Raw genomic sequence first — 18151 nt, 5'->3', positions numbered from 1 at the left:
TAATGAAGTACGAATTTTTGGTTTACAGATGTTATGTTTAATTGTGTGTTTGTGTTTTAAAAGGGTAAGTATTACAGTTATTGCATCTCAGCACTCAGAGGCTGGTTGCCATGGAGAAGTAGTTGGAGCCAACTGCCGTTTTGTTGAAGAAGTGCAGAGTTTAAAAAAGAGAGTCAGTCTGTGCTCTGATGAGGCACAGGGAAGACTGATCCTAGGTTGAGGGGATCAAGGAGACTCAATTGTTCATTTTGAGTTGGTTTAAAATAAGTTTGTTGACTGATCCTAGGTTGAGGGGATCAAGGAGACTCAATTGTTCATTTGGAGTTGGTTTAAAATAAGTTTGTTGACTGATCCTAGGTTGAGGGGATCAAGGAGACTCAATTGTTCATTTTGAGTTGGTTTAAAATAAGTTTGTTGACTGATCCTAGGTTGAGGGGATCAAGGAGACTCAATTGTTCATTTTGAGTTGGTTTAAAATAAGTTTGTTGACTGATCCTAGGTTGAGGGGATCAAGGAGACTCAATTGTTCATTTTGAGTTGGTTTAAAATAAGTTTGGTGACTTATTTAATGTATTTATTATTATTTATTTATTTGCTACATTTATATGCCGCCCTTCTCACCCCGAAGGGGACTCAGAGCGGCTTACAAATTAAATTTACATACAATATTATATTAGTATAGTACAATACTGGTAACAAATTACTATATTGTACTGTATCAACATATTGTAATATTATTAGTAATATTACATGTAAAATATGATATATAATTAATATTATTATATTGTATTATTAGTATTATATCGTATTACAATATAATATTATGAATATTATATGTATATATAATATGTTATAATTATTACATATTATTGTAAATTATATTGTATATATATATTTATATATAAACACACACACATATATATGTAGTCTGTGTCCTGGTAAGGAACGGAGAATCTGTGATCGTATATCACAGGGGTGACTGCGGTTTAAAAGTAGCAGAGAAAGAAGTTCTAACTACTTTAAGTAAAAGAAGTGACACTTTAGAGAGTTTGACTCATCTCATTCTAGTATTGTAACTGTTAATAAAAATACCTCCTAGTGAGAAACAACATTGTAACCACAAAGCTCTGTGCTTGAATAAACTTGTTATTGTTCTTCCAAGCGTCTGTCGCATATATTATAAACCAAGTTACGCTACCATCTAAAGTGAATAAGAAGAAGAAAGAAAGAAACGTAAAAGGTCTCCTCTCTGAGTCTTTGGTGGCTGCATCTTTACAAATTGGTGGCAGTCGTTATTAGCTCCTTACACAGACATTGCCAGGCGAGGCATTCATCAAAAGCCTGAGATGGGGTCGTTAACGTTAGTTGGAAGGCACCGAAAAGGCTGAGAAGATCCGTCTCTCAATCCGGACGGAAAGCAATAACAATCACTCCAAAGGAAGGACCAGAGAAGCGATCCATATGCAGCGAGACAAGCAAACACATTGTCGCCGCCGTACAGATAACGGAAGCGCCATCTCTCTTGCCAACGACCCGTGCTGTCGGCGGCTGGAGAGAGATGGAAAGCGGACGCGTTTCTTTGGTATTGAACAAAGAAAGGGATGTCTATGGGGCACAATGGGTCCCCAAGGTGATATTGAGGACCTTTAGTCTCATAATACATTAGTTGGAAATGTCTGCATCCTTTCACGACACAGGGATTCAGTCTTACTACCAAAGCAGGGGTTAAACCTACCCTTACAAGAGTTTTATACCATACACACACACACACACACATATGGGTTTCATACAGTGTTTACTGTATACCTGAGGTTTGGAAATGTTTGCATCCCTTCGCGACATAGTCATTTAGTCTGACTACCAAAGTGGAGGCTAAACCTACCCCTTATAAGAGTTTCATACAATATATATATATATATATATTGTATATACTCGAGTATAAGCCTAGTTTTTCAGCCTTTTTTTTAAGACTGTAAAAGCCCCCCTCGGCTTATACTCGGGTGAGGGTCCTGGTTGGCTTATATTTGGGTCAGCTTATACTCGAGAATATATGGTACACTTATTATTTTTCTCTATTATTATCGGTATTATTACATTTATTATTTTTCTCTATTATTGTTGCTACTATTATTTATTTTATTCTATTTTTATTATTATTATTCATACATTTATTTCACTCTGATCTTATTATTATTATTGCATTTATTATTTACTCTATTTATTATTATTACATGTATTATTTTACTCTATTATTAAAACGATACATAAGCATATTTACATTGAAGAGGATGAGAGTAATGATTTGATCAGAGTTGGACAGTCTTATCTTAAATTTGAGCTTTATGTAAATATTCAAAAGCATTTAACCTTCTGATGCTTCAATTAATTTTATTGGTATCTATTTTTATTTCTGAAATTTACCACCCTCGGCTTATACTGGAGCCAATGTTTTCCCAGTTTTTTGTGGTAAAATTAGGTGCCTCGGCTTATATTCGGATCAGCTTATACTCGAGTATATACGGTATATATATACACACACACACAGTTTCATGTAATCTTTACTGTATAAATTAGGTTTGGAAATGCTTGCATCCTTTCACGACATGGCCATGGTAGTTTTACTACCAAAGCGGAGTTTAACCAATCCCTTATAAGAGTTTCATTATATATATATATATATATATATATATATAGTTTCATGCAATCTTTTACTGTATAAATGAGGTTTGCAAATGCTTGCATCCCTTCGTGACACGGGAATTCAGTTTTACTACCAAAGCGGAAGTTAAAACAACCCCGTAGAAGAGTTTCATACAATATCTCATTTTCCGGGTCCCGGGTCAGTACCTGGTCAGCCATGAGTAACTCCAGCAGCTCCTCCTCAAACTTCTCCAACGAAGGGTAGAGGTGGATGGAGAGGTTCTCCAAGTAGCAGGTGGTCGTCTTCAGGAGCCGTGGCTTCTGCAAGGGGTCTCCTGCAAAGACAAGGGGTACGCTTTCTTACAATGGCCAAGCCATGGTCCTGCTTTCCATAGGGATGAAGGCACGGTGGCATTGGCCACTGTTGGGACAGCACTACGTACAGGATAGAGACCCCTGGGCCTTTTACTTCAAAACATCTGGGCCACCATTTGTGAGCAGCTTTGAATCTCCTTTTTAGAGAGGTAAAGTGGGATGCAAATAGTAATTATATATATATCACAAATAAAAATAACAATAAAATATAATAATAATTATAATAATTATTATAACAACAACAATAGTAATGGGGTATCTATTGTTTTGGTTTAATGTCAGAGAGATAAAGCGGGATATGAATATAATAATAATAATAATAAAGTCATATATATATATATATATATATATATATATTACTGTATTACTAATAACAATAATAATAATAAAATAATAATAATAATAAGGCATCCATTGTTTTGGTTTTAATGTCAGCTGCTTTGAGGCTCCTTTTTAGGGATACAAATAGCTATATATATATATATATATATATATCTGGACGTCAATTGTTTTGTTTTTAATGTCAGATGCCTTGAGGCTCATTTTTAGAGAGATAAAGTGGGATACGCATAGTAATAATAATCTATATATCACCAATAATACATCACACAGTTTTAAACGCTTACGAAATGTTCAACTTGTGATTCTGTAATACGAAATGTCTCGTTTGCTGTGTCATCCTATGTCTTTGTGTCAATACTAATAGTAATAATAATAATAATAATAATAATAATAATAATAATAATAATAATAATAATGGGACATCAATACCCAGGGTCTGATCCCAGGTTTTCTGTTTATCCCAGATTATCTGGCAGTGGGGATGAGAGAAGGTGCTCTCTCTTGTGACAGTTCCCATTCCTGGCCACGAGGAGGAGAAAAAGGCTCCATAGCAAGCAATTCATTCTTTCCAGAGCTAAGCATGGAAATAAGGTCTCACAGATGGCAAACGTTCCCCAAAAGAAAGAAAGAACAACACATCTTGCAGATACCTTCGTGGGAAGCTACGACACCAGGGATGCCCTGCCAGGCGGAAACGGGGACGTTCTCGGGGAGGAGGTGGTAGGCGGCCTCCAGGGGCGGGTGGAGCTGCAAGTGGCAGTGCACCCGGCTCCCCTCCATCAGCACCAGGAACTTGTTCTCTGAGGAAAGTTAAGGAGGAGAGACAGGGTCGGAGACATCCTGAGACCAGGGGGGGCTCACTGGCCCTTGACTACTTCATAATATGAAGCCAGAAAAGCCTTCGACAATACAATTTTGTGTAGAGAATAGGACTTACTCGCGAGCGGTTCTTGGATCAGCGGGTGCAAAAGGGCCCGTGGCGTCCCGTGATAAAGGCCGAGCCTGTAAATAAAGGTCAGGCCATGGGATTGCGGGATTAAGGGGAACCCGGCACAAAAACAGCAGAGATCTCACTGCTCCCATAAGCTTCCCCTCGTACCCTTTCTCCTTGGAATCCAGCTCGCTCGGCTCCGAGGTGCTGCTGAACAACGGGAGGAGGCCGAATCCGCAGGAGAGGTCCTGGGGGCTGCCGTCCCTCCGCCTGGCCATAACCACGACCTCCACCACCAGGACGATGCCCGGGTGAGCCAAAGGCGTGTGGAAGTACACCGTCTGGGCAGGCAAGGGGGGAGAACAGCAGCATCAGCATCATCATCATCATCATCATATCATCACTGTCACTACATCCACCTAAGAGTCCAAACCAAGTTCACATCAATCACATGTTGTTGTTGTTGTTGTTATTATTATTATTATTATTATTATTATTATTATTATTATTATTATTATTGTCACTATGTGCACCTAAGAGTCCAAGCCAAGTTCCTATCAATCACGCAAAACAACAACAATAATAATAACAATAATCACCTTGTACGCCTAAGAGTCTGAGCCAAATTCACATCAATCACACATCATCATCATCATTATTGTCACTTTGTCCACCTAAGAGTCCAAGCCAAGTTTACATTAATCACATATCATTATCATTATCATTATCATTATTACTGTCACTTTGCCTAAGAGTCCAAGTCAGGTTCAAATCATTATTGTTGTTATTATTATTATCATTATTATTATCATTATAACTGTCACCATTTCCATTTAAAAGTTTGAACCAAGTTCACATTAATCAATCAATAATAATAATAATAATAATAATACTGTCAACTTGTCCTCCAAGACGAGTTCACATCAATCACACAAAATTATCATTATTATTATCATTATTACCATCACCATGTCCACCGAAGAGTCCAAGCCAAGTTCACATCAATCACACAAAATAATAATAATTATTATTATTATATTTACATGTACGTAACAACACACACACATACACATTAGGTCCAAGTGTCTGAGATTTGTCTCTGAATATCGGGCTCTTTCCAAGGACCTAGCATTTTATGCATTGTTTCAGGTGCTTTGTGCCAAGCCGCCCCAAGTCCCTCCGGGGAGATGGAGGTGGGGTACAAAAATAAAGTTATTATTATTATTATTATTATTATTATTTGTGCCACAGTGTCCTACAGCAAAGAGGTGGTGGTATTATTATTAATATTATTATTATTACCACCACTATGTCCACTTAAAAGTTTGTAGATTTTGTTAGTGCATTATTATTATTATTATTATTATTATTATTATTATTATTATTATTATTATTTTATTATGACACAGCAAACAAGATAGACATGCTGGATTTCGTATCAAAAAATCACAAGTCGAACACTTCCCAAGTGTCTAGGACTGTGTGATATATTATTATTATTATTATTATTACCACCACTATGTCCACTTAAAAGTTTGTAGATTTTGTTAGTGCATTGTTGTTGTTATTATTATTATTATTATTATTATTATTATTATTATTATTGTATGACACAGCAAACAAGATAGATATGCTGGATTTCATATCACAAAATCACAAGTCGAACACTTCCCAAGTGTCTAGGACTGTGTGATATATTATTATTATTATTATTATTATTATTATTATTATTATTATTATTATTATTATTACCACCACTATGTCCACTTAAAAGTTTGTAGATTTTGTTAGTGCATTGTTATTATTATTATTATTGTTATTTTTATTATTGTATGACACAGCAAACAAGATAGATATGCTGGATTTCATATCACAAAATCACAAGTCGAACACTTCCCAAGTGTCTAGGACTGTGTGATGTATTTTAGGATGACGCATGCAGATTCCAGTCGGGTGGCCGTTTGCAGTTGGCAGATCGTAATTTTGTCAATGTCTATTGTTTCCAAATGCCAGCTGAGATCTTTTGGCACGGCACCCAGTGTTGTTGTTGTTGTTATTTAGAAAATACCATTTTGCTCCCCCATTTGCTGCCATTGTCCATGTGCAGCCAACTCCATCCACACTGGACAACCAACGCTTTTCCACACATATTACGGGCCAGAACTGACAGCAGGCCCGGCGGTAATTTGCTCCCACGAAACCACAAGCTCCCATCGCTTGACCCGAGGGCGACACGCGCTGGTGTCTTGTTTTTCGATGCCATCGCTCAACAGGGTATCCTTTACCCGATTAGCCTCTGGGCGATCTCCCCGCACAGATACATATCAGGGTCTCAAAGGTCCGGCGGCGGAAGCGCGTCCTGAAATCGGAACCGGTCCCGGGCAAAGTGCCAGGCCAGGGACGATGCCGGAAGGTGAAAATCTCACTTGGAAGAGAGACCGAGAGATCGCCTGACACTGTTCCCTTCCTCGGATGTCTTTCGGAAACCAACAATCCAGGAACAAAAATCATGCTATGTAGAGTAATAATAATAATAACAATAATAACATAATATAATGTGTTGCAGGGTGTTCCTCCTGCAGAAACAAATTTTAACCCAGGAACAAAAACCATAATGTTATGTAGCACTATCTAACTACAAGTCTTCTTCAACCATAAGCCATTCTGTCTTCATTCCTGGCCCAACAGCACCCTCTCCTGCCTCGCTTCCAACATAGCAATTCATGACCAATTAAGATAGCAATTAATTCATTACAGATGTACAAAGTGGCAGAAATCCAACTAGTAATTCGTTTCCAAGGTTTGGATGCCCCCCGCCGCTCCGTTTCGTAAAGATTCAGAGGAGTCCTGTCCCATCAATCCATAACTTTGTAATTGTTTCGTTAAGATTAGTGGCAACGGGGAAATTTCTGAGGCTCGTTCCACTGTTATTTTAATGGCTATCAGGATGAAACTTGGCACGCCTGTAGGCAACGTTTACTACTTTGAGTCTGCCAAGTTTCAGAACATTTCAGTCATCCACTGATTTTTAGGAATTTTTAAAAACGTTTTTACAATTTTTTTTTAAAATGCAAGAGGTATCCCCTTGAATGTCTGCACAAGGCAACATAAGCAGGGCATCAACCCTGCAAAGCAGGTCCGCTGTGAACTACTACTACTACTACTACTACTACTTATTATTATTATTATTATTATTATTATTATTATTATTATCATCATTATTTACTGTCTTTCTCACACAGTGAGATCCATGGTCAGCTTGCAAAGGAATCAGCCAAACTACTACTACTACTACTACTACTACTAATAATAATAATAATAATAATTTACTGCCTTTCTCTCACAGTGAGATCCATGGTCAGCTTGCAAAGGAATCAGCCAAACTACTACTACTACTACTACTACTACTACTACTACTACTAATAATAATAATAATAATAATTTACTGCCTTTCTCTCACAGTGAGATCAAAGATCAGCTTGCAAAGGAATCGGCCAAACTACTACTACTACTACTACTACTACTACTAATAATAATAATAATAATAATTTACTGCCTTTCTCTCACAGTGAGATCCAAGGTCAGCTTGCAAAGGAATTGGCCAAACTACTACTACTGCTAATAATAATAATAATAATAATAATAATAATAATAATTCACTGCCTTTCTCTCACAGTGAGATCCAAGGTCAGCTTGCAAAAACATTTCAGATCGGAATTATAATTATATACATATAATTATATATATATATATATATATATATATATATATATATATAGTCTCACTTATCCAACATTCTGGATTATCCAATGCATTTTTGTAGTCAATGTTTTCAATACATCGTGATATTTTGGTGGTAAATTCATAAATACAGTAATTACTACATAGCATTACTGCATACTGAACTACTTTTTATGTCAAATTTGTTGTATAACATGATGTTTTGATGCTTAATTTTTAAAATCATAACCTAATTTGATGTTTAATAGGCTTTTCCTTAATCCCTTCTTATTATTCAACATATTCACTTATGCAACATTCTGCCAGCCCGTTTATGTTGGATAAGTGAGACACTACTGTAATAATAATAATAATAATAATAATAATAATAATAATAATAATAATAACTTTATTTTTGTATCCTGCCTCCATCTCCCCAAAGGGACTTGGGGCGGCTCACACAGGGACCAAGCCCAACAACAACATAAATTAAAGCACAGAACCATGAAATGAAAACATTATAAGAATATAAGACAACATAAAACACATCAGCAAAATTTTAAAACATGGACAATAGTAGAACTGAATATTTTGTCCAAAGAATTGAGCTGGAGGACTTACAAAGTGATTTTTTTTAAAAATTTATATTTGTCAATCTTCCACTTTGGCAACCCTAGATCCACAAATGTGGCTTCGATACAATGCAATGCTTGGGGTGGTTTTTTTTCCAGCTCTGGGAGGTGTTCATGGAGGGGAAAGGGAACGATCCCCATTTCAAAGACCTAGCAGCTAAAGGCCAACATTGCACTCAATCTCTCGCTCGCTAGGCTATTAATGAAATGCGACGGAACGAGAGCTTTTTTTCCACTGAGATATCAATGCCGCCCCAGCCCAGATTAACGTTACGGAGAGGGGACGGTTCGTGGGCAGATGATCTGCAGGAGTCATGGCAGGGACCGTGTCCTAACCTCGCATCCCCAGCACGTTCCCTCCCTCTCTCTCGTTCTCTCTCGCTCACAATGACGATCAATAATGGATACCGACTCCCTGTGTATTATTTGCACTTTCCGACATGTACACCAAGGATGCACTCTTTACTGTCGTGAGGTAGGACACTGTGGCATTAATAATAATAATAATAATAATAATAATAATTTTTGTACCCCACCTCCATCTCCCCGATGGCACTCGGGGCGGCTCACATGGGGACAAGCCCAACAACACAACTTAAAACACAGAACAATCAATGTAAAACATTATAACTATACATAAAACGATAAAACACATCAACAGAATTAAAACCAGGACAATAATAATAACTAAACATAATAATAACAACAACAACAACAACATTATTTTTATACCCCACCTCCATCTCCCCGAAGGGACTCGGGGTGGCTTACGTATGGCACCAAGCACCCGAAAAAACGCATTAAAATAAACACACAATACAATACAAAATAAAAGCAGTAGTATATAAAATAACAATTTGAACTCAGAACAGCGTCCAATAACCTATAGTGACAACTGTTACTTGTCCTTCTTCTTCTTCTTCTTCTTCTTCTTCTTATTATTATTATTATTATTATTATTATTATTATTATTATTATTATTTTATTACCTGCATCTCCTTGTATTATTAGACACGAACAGTAAATAATAATAATATTAATACTGCTAATAATTTATTACCTATTATTATTATTATTATTATTATTATTATTATTATTATTATTATTATTTTATTACCTGCATCTCCTTCTATTATTATTACATGAACAGTAAATAATGATAATAATTTATTACTTATCCCTTATTATTATTATTATTATTTTATTACCTGCATCTCCTTGTATTATTAGACACAAACAGTAAATAATAATAATACTAATACTAATAATAATTTATTACTTATCTCTTATTATTATTATTATTATTATTATTATTATTATTATTATTATTTTATTACCTGCATCTCCTTGTATTATTAGACACAAACAGTAAATAATAATAATACTAATACTAATAATAATTTATTACTTATCTCTCATTATTATTATTATTATTATTATTATTATTTTATTACCTGCATCTCCTTCTATTATTATTACATGAACAGTAAATAACAATAATAATAATTTATTACTTATCTATTATTATTATTATTATTATTATTATTATTATTATTATTATTATTATATTAATAACTGCATCTACTTCTGTTAGGGAGTCCCGGTGGCGGAGTGTGTAAAAGCACTGAGCTGGAGACCGAAAGGTCCCAGGTTCAAATTCCGGGAGCGGCATGAGCGGCCGCTGTTAGCTCCAGCTTCTGCCAACCTAGCAGTACAATGTGAGTAGATCAATAGGTACCGCTCCGGCAGGAAAGTAACGGCACTCCATGCAGTCATGCCAGCCACATGACCTTGGAGGTGTCTACGGACAACGCCGGCTCTTAGAAATGGAGATGAGCACCAACCCCCAGAGTCAGACATGACTGGACTTAACGTCAGGGGAAAACCTTTACCTTTACCTTTTACTTCTGTTATTATTATTATTTTATTACCTGCATCTCCTTGTATTATTATTAGACACGAACAGTAAGTATTAAACACTTTGAAACGATTAAAATCAGGCCGAGAGGAAGAGCGGAGTCCCCTACCTCATTGAAGGTGACAGTGGGGGGCTGCCCTGCCACGGCTTTGAGGGGCTGCGTGTCGCTCCTCCAGGTCTTCCCAAAGAAGTGGTGGTAGGCGGCATCGAAGAGGGAAAGGCGCAGCTGGAATTCCATCTCCGCCGCGTTGCCCAGCGTTCTCTGCCAACGGAAGGGACCAAACACTCATGTAAGGAGCAACAAGGACAACAATACACAGGCTTTATTGACACGCAACAACAACTATCTATCTATCTATTTATATCTCGAATCCAAAAGGTCTGATGATGGCCACACAGTCACCAAGGCTCTTCTCTGGGTGGGATTAATCAAAGCACGGAATGAATGACGTGGTAGGGGAACAGGTTGACTTTGCCGCAGGAGTCACATTATAAGGCCTAACCAAAGCAGAAGAGAAGTGGGACTAGGGTATTTGGACACTCTACCCCTATTGATGCAGCCTAGAGTCATGTCACATCTCTGTATTATTTATTTAATACATTTACATTCCGCCCTTCTCACCCTGAAGGGGACTCAGAGCGGCTTACAAATTAAATTTACATACAATATTATATTATTAGCATAGCACAATACTGGCAATAAATTACTATATTGTACTATATCAATATATTGTAATATTTTTTATTAATATTACATGTAATATATAGTATATAATTAACATTATTATACTGTATTATTTATTTATTTATTTACAGTATTTATATTCCGCCCTTCTCACCCCGAAGGGGACTCGGAGCGGCTTACAAATTAAATTTACATACAATATTATATTATCAGCATAGCACAATACTGGCAATGAATTACTATATTGTACTATATCAATATATGGTAATATTATTATTAATATTACATGTAATATATAGTATATAATTAACATTATTATATTGTATTATTTATTTGCAGTATTTATATTCCGCCCTTCTTTCTCACCCCGAAGGGGACTCAGGGCGGATTACAATGAACACATATATGGCAAACATTCAATGCCAACAGACAAACAACATATAAAGACAGACACAGAGGCATTTAACATTTTTTTTCCAGCTTCACGATTCCGGCCACAGGGGGAGCTGTTGCTTCACTGTCCACTAGTGGCTGTACTTCCTCATTCCTTTCCTCGTGTTTTGCTGGCAGTTTTTATGATGTTGTAAATTAGTTAAATTAGCCTCCCGCATAAAGCGTACCTAAATTTCCCTAATTAACAGATGCAACTGTCTTTCGGGGCTGCAGCAAGCCGGGCTATTTAATGGTTGGGGGCTTAACCCGACCCGGGTTTCGAACTCATGACCTCTTGGTCAGTAGTGATTTATTGCAGCTGGTTACTAGCCAGCTGCTCCACAGCCTGGCCCTTAGGATTATATTGTATTGACTCATGTTCAGCTACTATTACAACAAGGGAAGTCAAGATCCCAAAATCTGCTCTTGAGTGACTTGGACACTCTACCCCTATTGATGCAGTCTAGAGTCGTGTCCCTATTGACACATACTCAGCTTCTGGGCTAGTATTACAACAAGGGAAGCTCTCCTCTGGGTGTTGTTGTTGTTATTGCCTAGATAAGCTGGCACGACAACCACACTCACGCGGAATGAATGACGTGGTAGGAGAACATGTCACCTTTGCCATAAGAGTCGAATTATGGAAATCAAGATCCCAAAGTCTGCTCTTGAGTGACTTGTAAGCCTCAAGAGTGTTTCCAAAGACAAGCCAATGGTTTCGATCTCTCTGAGCAATAATGAGCAGAAGAGGTGCAAATATCTCACTTTTTTCCCATCGGTCGCACAGGCCAAATATTCGCAATAAAGTCCTTGCTCTAAATTTATTCATTTCTTTATTTAAGATATTTTTACCCCACCTTTACCCACAATGTAAAAACATAGTTAAAATCAAATAGTCGATAAAAGACGGGGAAGGTTCTGCAGGCCTGAAGTGCAAACCAAGGCCTTCCGGCGCCAACCTACAAACTCACAAAATCGAGCGGCAAGATATGAACAACTCGGGCACAATTAAAGATTTAAGCCGCTCTGCATTATTTAGAGGCCCGGTGCTGTAACCCGGCACAAGGTTTCAGCCCAAGGTCTTGCTCTGCTATCTCCCATTTGCAGATTGGAAACGAGGAGGAGGAGGAGGAGGAGGAGGGGAATCAATCAATCACGCCGTAATCCTGCTGCAAAATGTGCTGCCGGAGGAAGAAGAGAACGGCTCAAAATGTTCCCTGCTGTAAGCCTCCAAAGACCTATCCGTGCGAGTCCGCATTTGCCCTACAAAAGGCGGAGGGTTGGGTATAATGGACAGAAAGAAATGCCACATTGAAGATGGAGTCGGCCTGGTTTCTGAGGCTCCGGAACTGGGTCCAAATGGCCAGAAAAGAGAGTCAGGATGCCTGTATTTATTTATTATTTATTTGCGACATTGATATCCCGCCCTTCTCACCCCGAAGGGAACTCAGGATGGCTTACAAGTTATATGTACATACAATATATAAGATTATTAGTATAGCACAATATAAGCATTCTATATTTTATTTATTATTTATTTATTTACAACATTTTAACCCCGCCTCAAGTCCCCTGTTGTAAATGTTGTAAATATATCGCTATATTGTACTATACCACTATACCACAATATTATTTGTTATATTACATGTAATATATAATATACAATTCCAATAGTGTATTATTATTTTAATATTATTGTATTACATTATAATATTATTATCAATATTATATGTACATACAATATATTATATTATTAGCATAGCACAATATAAACATTATAGATCACTATATTGTACTATACCACTATGTCACAATATTATTTGTTATATTACATGTAATATATAATATACAATTCTAATAGTGTATTATTCTTTTAATATTATTGTATTACATTATAATATTATTATCAATATATGCATACAATATATTATTACAAGTAATATATAATATACAATTATAATAGGGTATTATTATTTTACTATTATTGTATTACATTATAATATTATTATCATTATTATAAGTACATACAATATATTATAATATTAGCATTGCACAATATAAACATCATATTGTACTATACTACTATAATGCAATGTTATTAGTAATATTATTTATTTATTTGCTACATTTATATCCCTCTCTTCTCACCCCGAAGGGGACTCAGAGCGGCTTACAAATCAAATGAACATACAATATATTATTTGCATAGCACAATATAAGCATTAAATTACTATATTGTACTATATCATTATATGGTAATATTATTAGTAATATTACATTTAATATATAATATATAATTAATATTATTATATTGTATTATTAGTAGTATAATATTGTACTCCATTATAATATTATTATCAATATTACATGTAATATACAATATACAATCATATAATATTATTACATGTAATATACAATATACAATCATCATAGTGCATTATTGTTATTATATTGTATAACAGTATATTATTATTATCAATATTATATGTATATACAGCATATACATAGGTCAATGATCCGTGTTGAATATGGAAAAGAAAGAAATAAAGGCCTGTATGATCCGCTTACCTGCCTCAGGACGTCCCCTTCCACCCGCTTCAGGACGCACTGGAACGCCGTGGATTCCCGGGGAACGTGGTGCCGCCTCCGCTGGTGATGTGGTGGGACGGCGCGATGCCGGGCAAAGATCCTCTGCCATTCGCCCATCTCGCGGCCTAAAACAAACACACAGTGTCTTCTATCATCTCCTGTCATATATAGTTGGATTTAGTTATAATATAGTTGGATTTCCCCCTTCATTAATCATGTTAATAATAATACAGTAATAATAATAATAATAAAACTTTATTTATACCCCGCCACCATCTCCCCAATGGGGACTCGGGGCGGCTTACATGGGGCCATGCCCAGGACAATACAATATAACCATATCATAATGCAATTAAATAATACAATACATAAAATAAACAGTACAACATAAGATCAAAACAGCAGTATAACAAGGGCGGGCCGCATGAACACTAAATTAAAAAACTAAATTAAAAATTAAAAACTATCCAACACTCGCTTATCCAACATTCTGGATTATCCAACGCATTTTTGTAGTCAATGTTTTAAATACATCGTGATATTTTGGTGCTAAATTCGTAAATACAGTAATTACTACATAGCATCAATCAACCTCATCGGAAAAAACAGATCCGTTCTGTGTATTGTCGAAGGCTTTCATGGCTGAATCACTGGGCTGCTGTGAGTCTTCTGGGCTGTATGGCCATGTTCCAGAAGCATTCTCTCCTGAAATTTCACCCACATCTGTGGAAGGCATCCTCAGAGGTCCTGATGTTTCGCCCACTGCTGAGGATGCCTGCCACAAATGTGGGCAAAATGTCAGGAGACAAAGCTTCTGGAATGTGACCATACAGTCCGAAAGACTCACAGCAACCCAGATCTGTTCTGCTAGTGGCAAGTAGCAAAGAGATGATACTCAATATAGTACAATAGAGAATATGAAGTACCTGATGTGGAATACCAGCCATAGTCCAGAGCTTAGACCGTACAGGCTTGATAAATAAATACAGTAGAGTCTCACTTATCCAACACTCGCTTATCCAACGTTCTGGATTATCCAATGCATTTTTGTAGTCAATGTTTTCAATACATCATGATATTTTGGTGCTATATTTGTAAATACAGTAATTACTTCATAGCATTACTGCGTATTGAACTACTTTTTCTGCCAAATTTGTTGTATAACATGATGTTTTGGTGCCTAATTTGTAAAATCATAACCTAATTTGGTTTAATAGGCTTTTCCTTAATCTCTCCTTATTATCCAACATAATCACTTATCCAACATTCTGCCAGCCCGTTTATGTTGGATAAGTGAGACTCTACTGTAATAATGAGCACAATAATTAATAACAATAAAAATATAATAAACATGATAATAACGAACATGAAAATAATCATAAACATAATAAATAAATAAATAAATAAAAATATAGCATATAATAACATGATACAAATGATAAAAATCATAAACATAATAATAAAAAATAAAAATATAATAAATAAACATGATAATAACAAACATGATAAAATCATAAACATAATAAATTAAATTAAATATAATAAACATGATAATAATCATAAACATAATAAAAATTAAAAATAATATAATAAGCATGATGATAACAAACATGATAATAATCATAGACATAATAAATAAATAAAAATATAGTAATTAAACATGATAACATGATCATAACAAATGATAAAAATCATAAACGTAATTATAATAATTTAAAAAATATAATAAATAAACATGATAACAAACATCATAAACATAATAAAAATAAATATATATTACATAAACATGATAATAATCAAACATAATAATAATAAATAAAAATAAAAATATAATAAACAAACATGATAATAACAAACATGATAAAAATCATAAACAAAATAATAAATAAATAATAAAATTTTGTAATTAAACATAGCAAACATGATAATAATCATAAGCATAATAAATAAATAAAAATAAAAATAAAATAAATAAACATGATAATAAACATAATAATTAAATTAATGATAAAGTAATGTATTAAACAGGATGAAAACATAATAATAATTAAAATAATAACATAAATCAGCATGATTTAATTTATGATGAAAACATGATACTAACAATTAAAATGATAATATAAATTAACTTAGTAATTAACATGATAAAAGCATAATGATAATTGTTAAAATACTTATAATAACAAAATAACAAACATAATAAAAAAATTAAAATAATAATAAAATTAATATAACAAATGTAATAATAAGTAATAATATAACAAACATAATAATTATAATTAGCATAATAATAACCTAATTTAAATATACCCTGTTTTATAATCAGCTTTTATCCCTGTTCAATCCCTCTTCTAAAAAAACAGATACAAATTAATGTTTATTTCTTCCTTTTTCAGTACATGCTCAGAGGCACTGTTTCCCTGTCGCTGTGTCCATTCGCATTCCAAAATGGAGGCAGAAAGAGTTGAATTTCTGAGGGAGGAGAAAAAGATCTCAGCCAGCCAATCAGAGGGCTCTGAGAGCTTGTTGCTAAGCAGAAAGAAAATGAGGCAGCCAATCAGCTCCTTTCCCGCCTCTTTTTTTCCTCTTCCCCTCAGTACAAAACCGGTCCTAGAATTTAGAATAGTTTTCTTCAAAGTCATTATTTTTGCCAAATATTACACGAGAAATGGCTATTGATATTGTTTCTTTGGCTCAAATTTTTCAATATTCGATGAATTAACCAAGAAATTGGGTTTTTGATACTGTTTCTTTGGCTTGCTTTGCTTCTTTGTTTCTCCTGTGGCAACAGTAGCCATTTTGAATCTCGGCCAGCCAATCAGAATGCTCGGAGGGCTTGTTGCTAAGCAGAAAGGAAGCGAGGCATCCAATCAGAATCTTTCCCTCCTATTTTTTTTCTTCCCTCAGTACAAAACCGGGTTTAGAATTTAAAATACTGTCTTATTTTGCCAATATTTGAATTAATGATGAATTAATCCAAGTATTGTCTTATTGATACTGTTTCTTTGGCTAAAGCCTTTCAATATTCGATTAAATAACCAATAATTGTTTCTTTGGCTCACTTGAGTTGGTATTTTGTTTCTTCTTTGGCAACAGTCGCCATTTTGAATGTTGCCAATTCTCAATGGCTTTCACGTTGCTAGGCGAGGCAAAGCTGCCTAGCAACACATCAATTGGGTTATATAGCAGAGTATTCCCTTCAATATTTAACTTTTGCCTCAAAAAAACCTTCAAAATTATTAAATATATATTTCAAATAAACACAATAGACATGCTCAGAGGCACTCTTTCCCTGTCATGTTTCCCTTTTTTTTAAAAAAAAGGCGGGAAAGTTATTTTCCTATCCTAGACACAGCTGGACCAATGTGGGCGTGGCCTAAAATGGTGGGGGGGGATTTCAGCCAATCAGCGGGCTCCCCCTCTTTTTCTCAGCCTTGTTGCCGAGGAAGAAAAACCGAGCCAGCCAATCAGCCTCTCCCCTCTCCTCGCCTCGCCCAATAGAAACGCTCCCCTGTTTATGATTTTTTTTCCGGACCCCCGAGACCCCCTTTTCTGTACCTGAGGCGCCCGCCGCCTACTCAGGCCCCGCCGCCATCTTGTTTGGGCCGTACCATGTTCCCCTCCTGGCATAACAGGGGAGTCCATTTAGACAAAGCATCGATTCCTCGCCTTTCCTTAAATATCTGACTGATTATTATCTCGTGGTTGCTTTTATCGGTTTATTCTCCTCCTTTTTTTCTATTAGTGCTCTCACTTTCTCCCAATAAATTCAGTTTTTCCATTTTCAACTCAGCCCGCCCCCCTCCCGAACTGGAAAGAATGGTACGAACCATTTACGGACGCGGCTGCGGTTGTAGCTTCGGCGTTGCCACGGAGACGGGAAGGGG

General features: G+C 35.6%; 1 protein-coding gene across 5 annotated transcripts in view; it reads right to left on the bottom strand.

The window, feature by feature from the left end:
• Positions 1-18151, bottom strand: part of nphp4 (nephrocystin 4) — a 231594-nt gene that overhangs the window by 211317 nt on the left and 2126 nt on the right. For 4 of the 5 annotated variants that reach the window (XM_062965719.1, XM_062965717.1, XM_062965718.1 and 1 more), the window contains exons 1-7: positions 17823-17955; positions 14244-14389; positions 10668-10820; positions 4457-4629; positions 4295-4359; positions 4008-4157; positions 2848-2975 (exon numbers count right to left, since the gene is read on the bottom strand). In XM_062965719.1, the coding sequence (XP_062821789.1) occupies positions 2848-2975; positions 4008-4157; positions 4295-4359; positions 4457-4629; positions 10668-10820; positions 14244-14381 (807 nt within the window). In that variant the 5' untranslated portion in view covers positions 14382-14389; positions 17823-17955. Of the gene's footprint in view, positions 1-2847; positions 2976-4007; positions 4158-4294; positions 4360-4456; positions 4630-10667; positions 10821-14243; positions 14390-17822; positions 17956-18094 lie in introns of those variants that run through there. The other variant, XM_062965716.1, reaches the window with a different exon arrangement.

Source organism: Anolis carolinensis, unplaced genomic scaffold, assembly GCF_035594765.1.
Source record: "Anolis carolinensis isolate JA03-04 unplaced genomic scaffold, rAnoCar3.1.pri scaffold_15, whole genome shotgun sequence".
In the NCBI taxonomy this organism is placed as follows: domain Eukaryota; kingdom Metazoa; phylum Chordata; class Lepidosauria; order Squamata; family Dactyloidae; genus Anolis; species Anolis carolinensis.
Note: the sequence above shows the minus strand (reverse complement) of the source record. Positions and strands in the feature narration are given on the sequence as shown.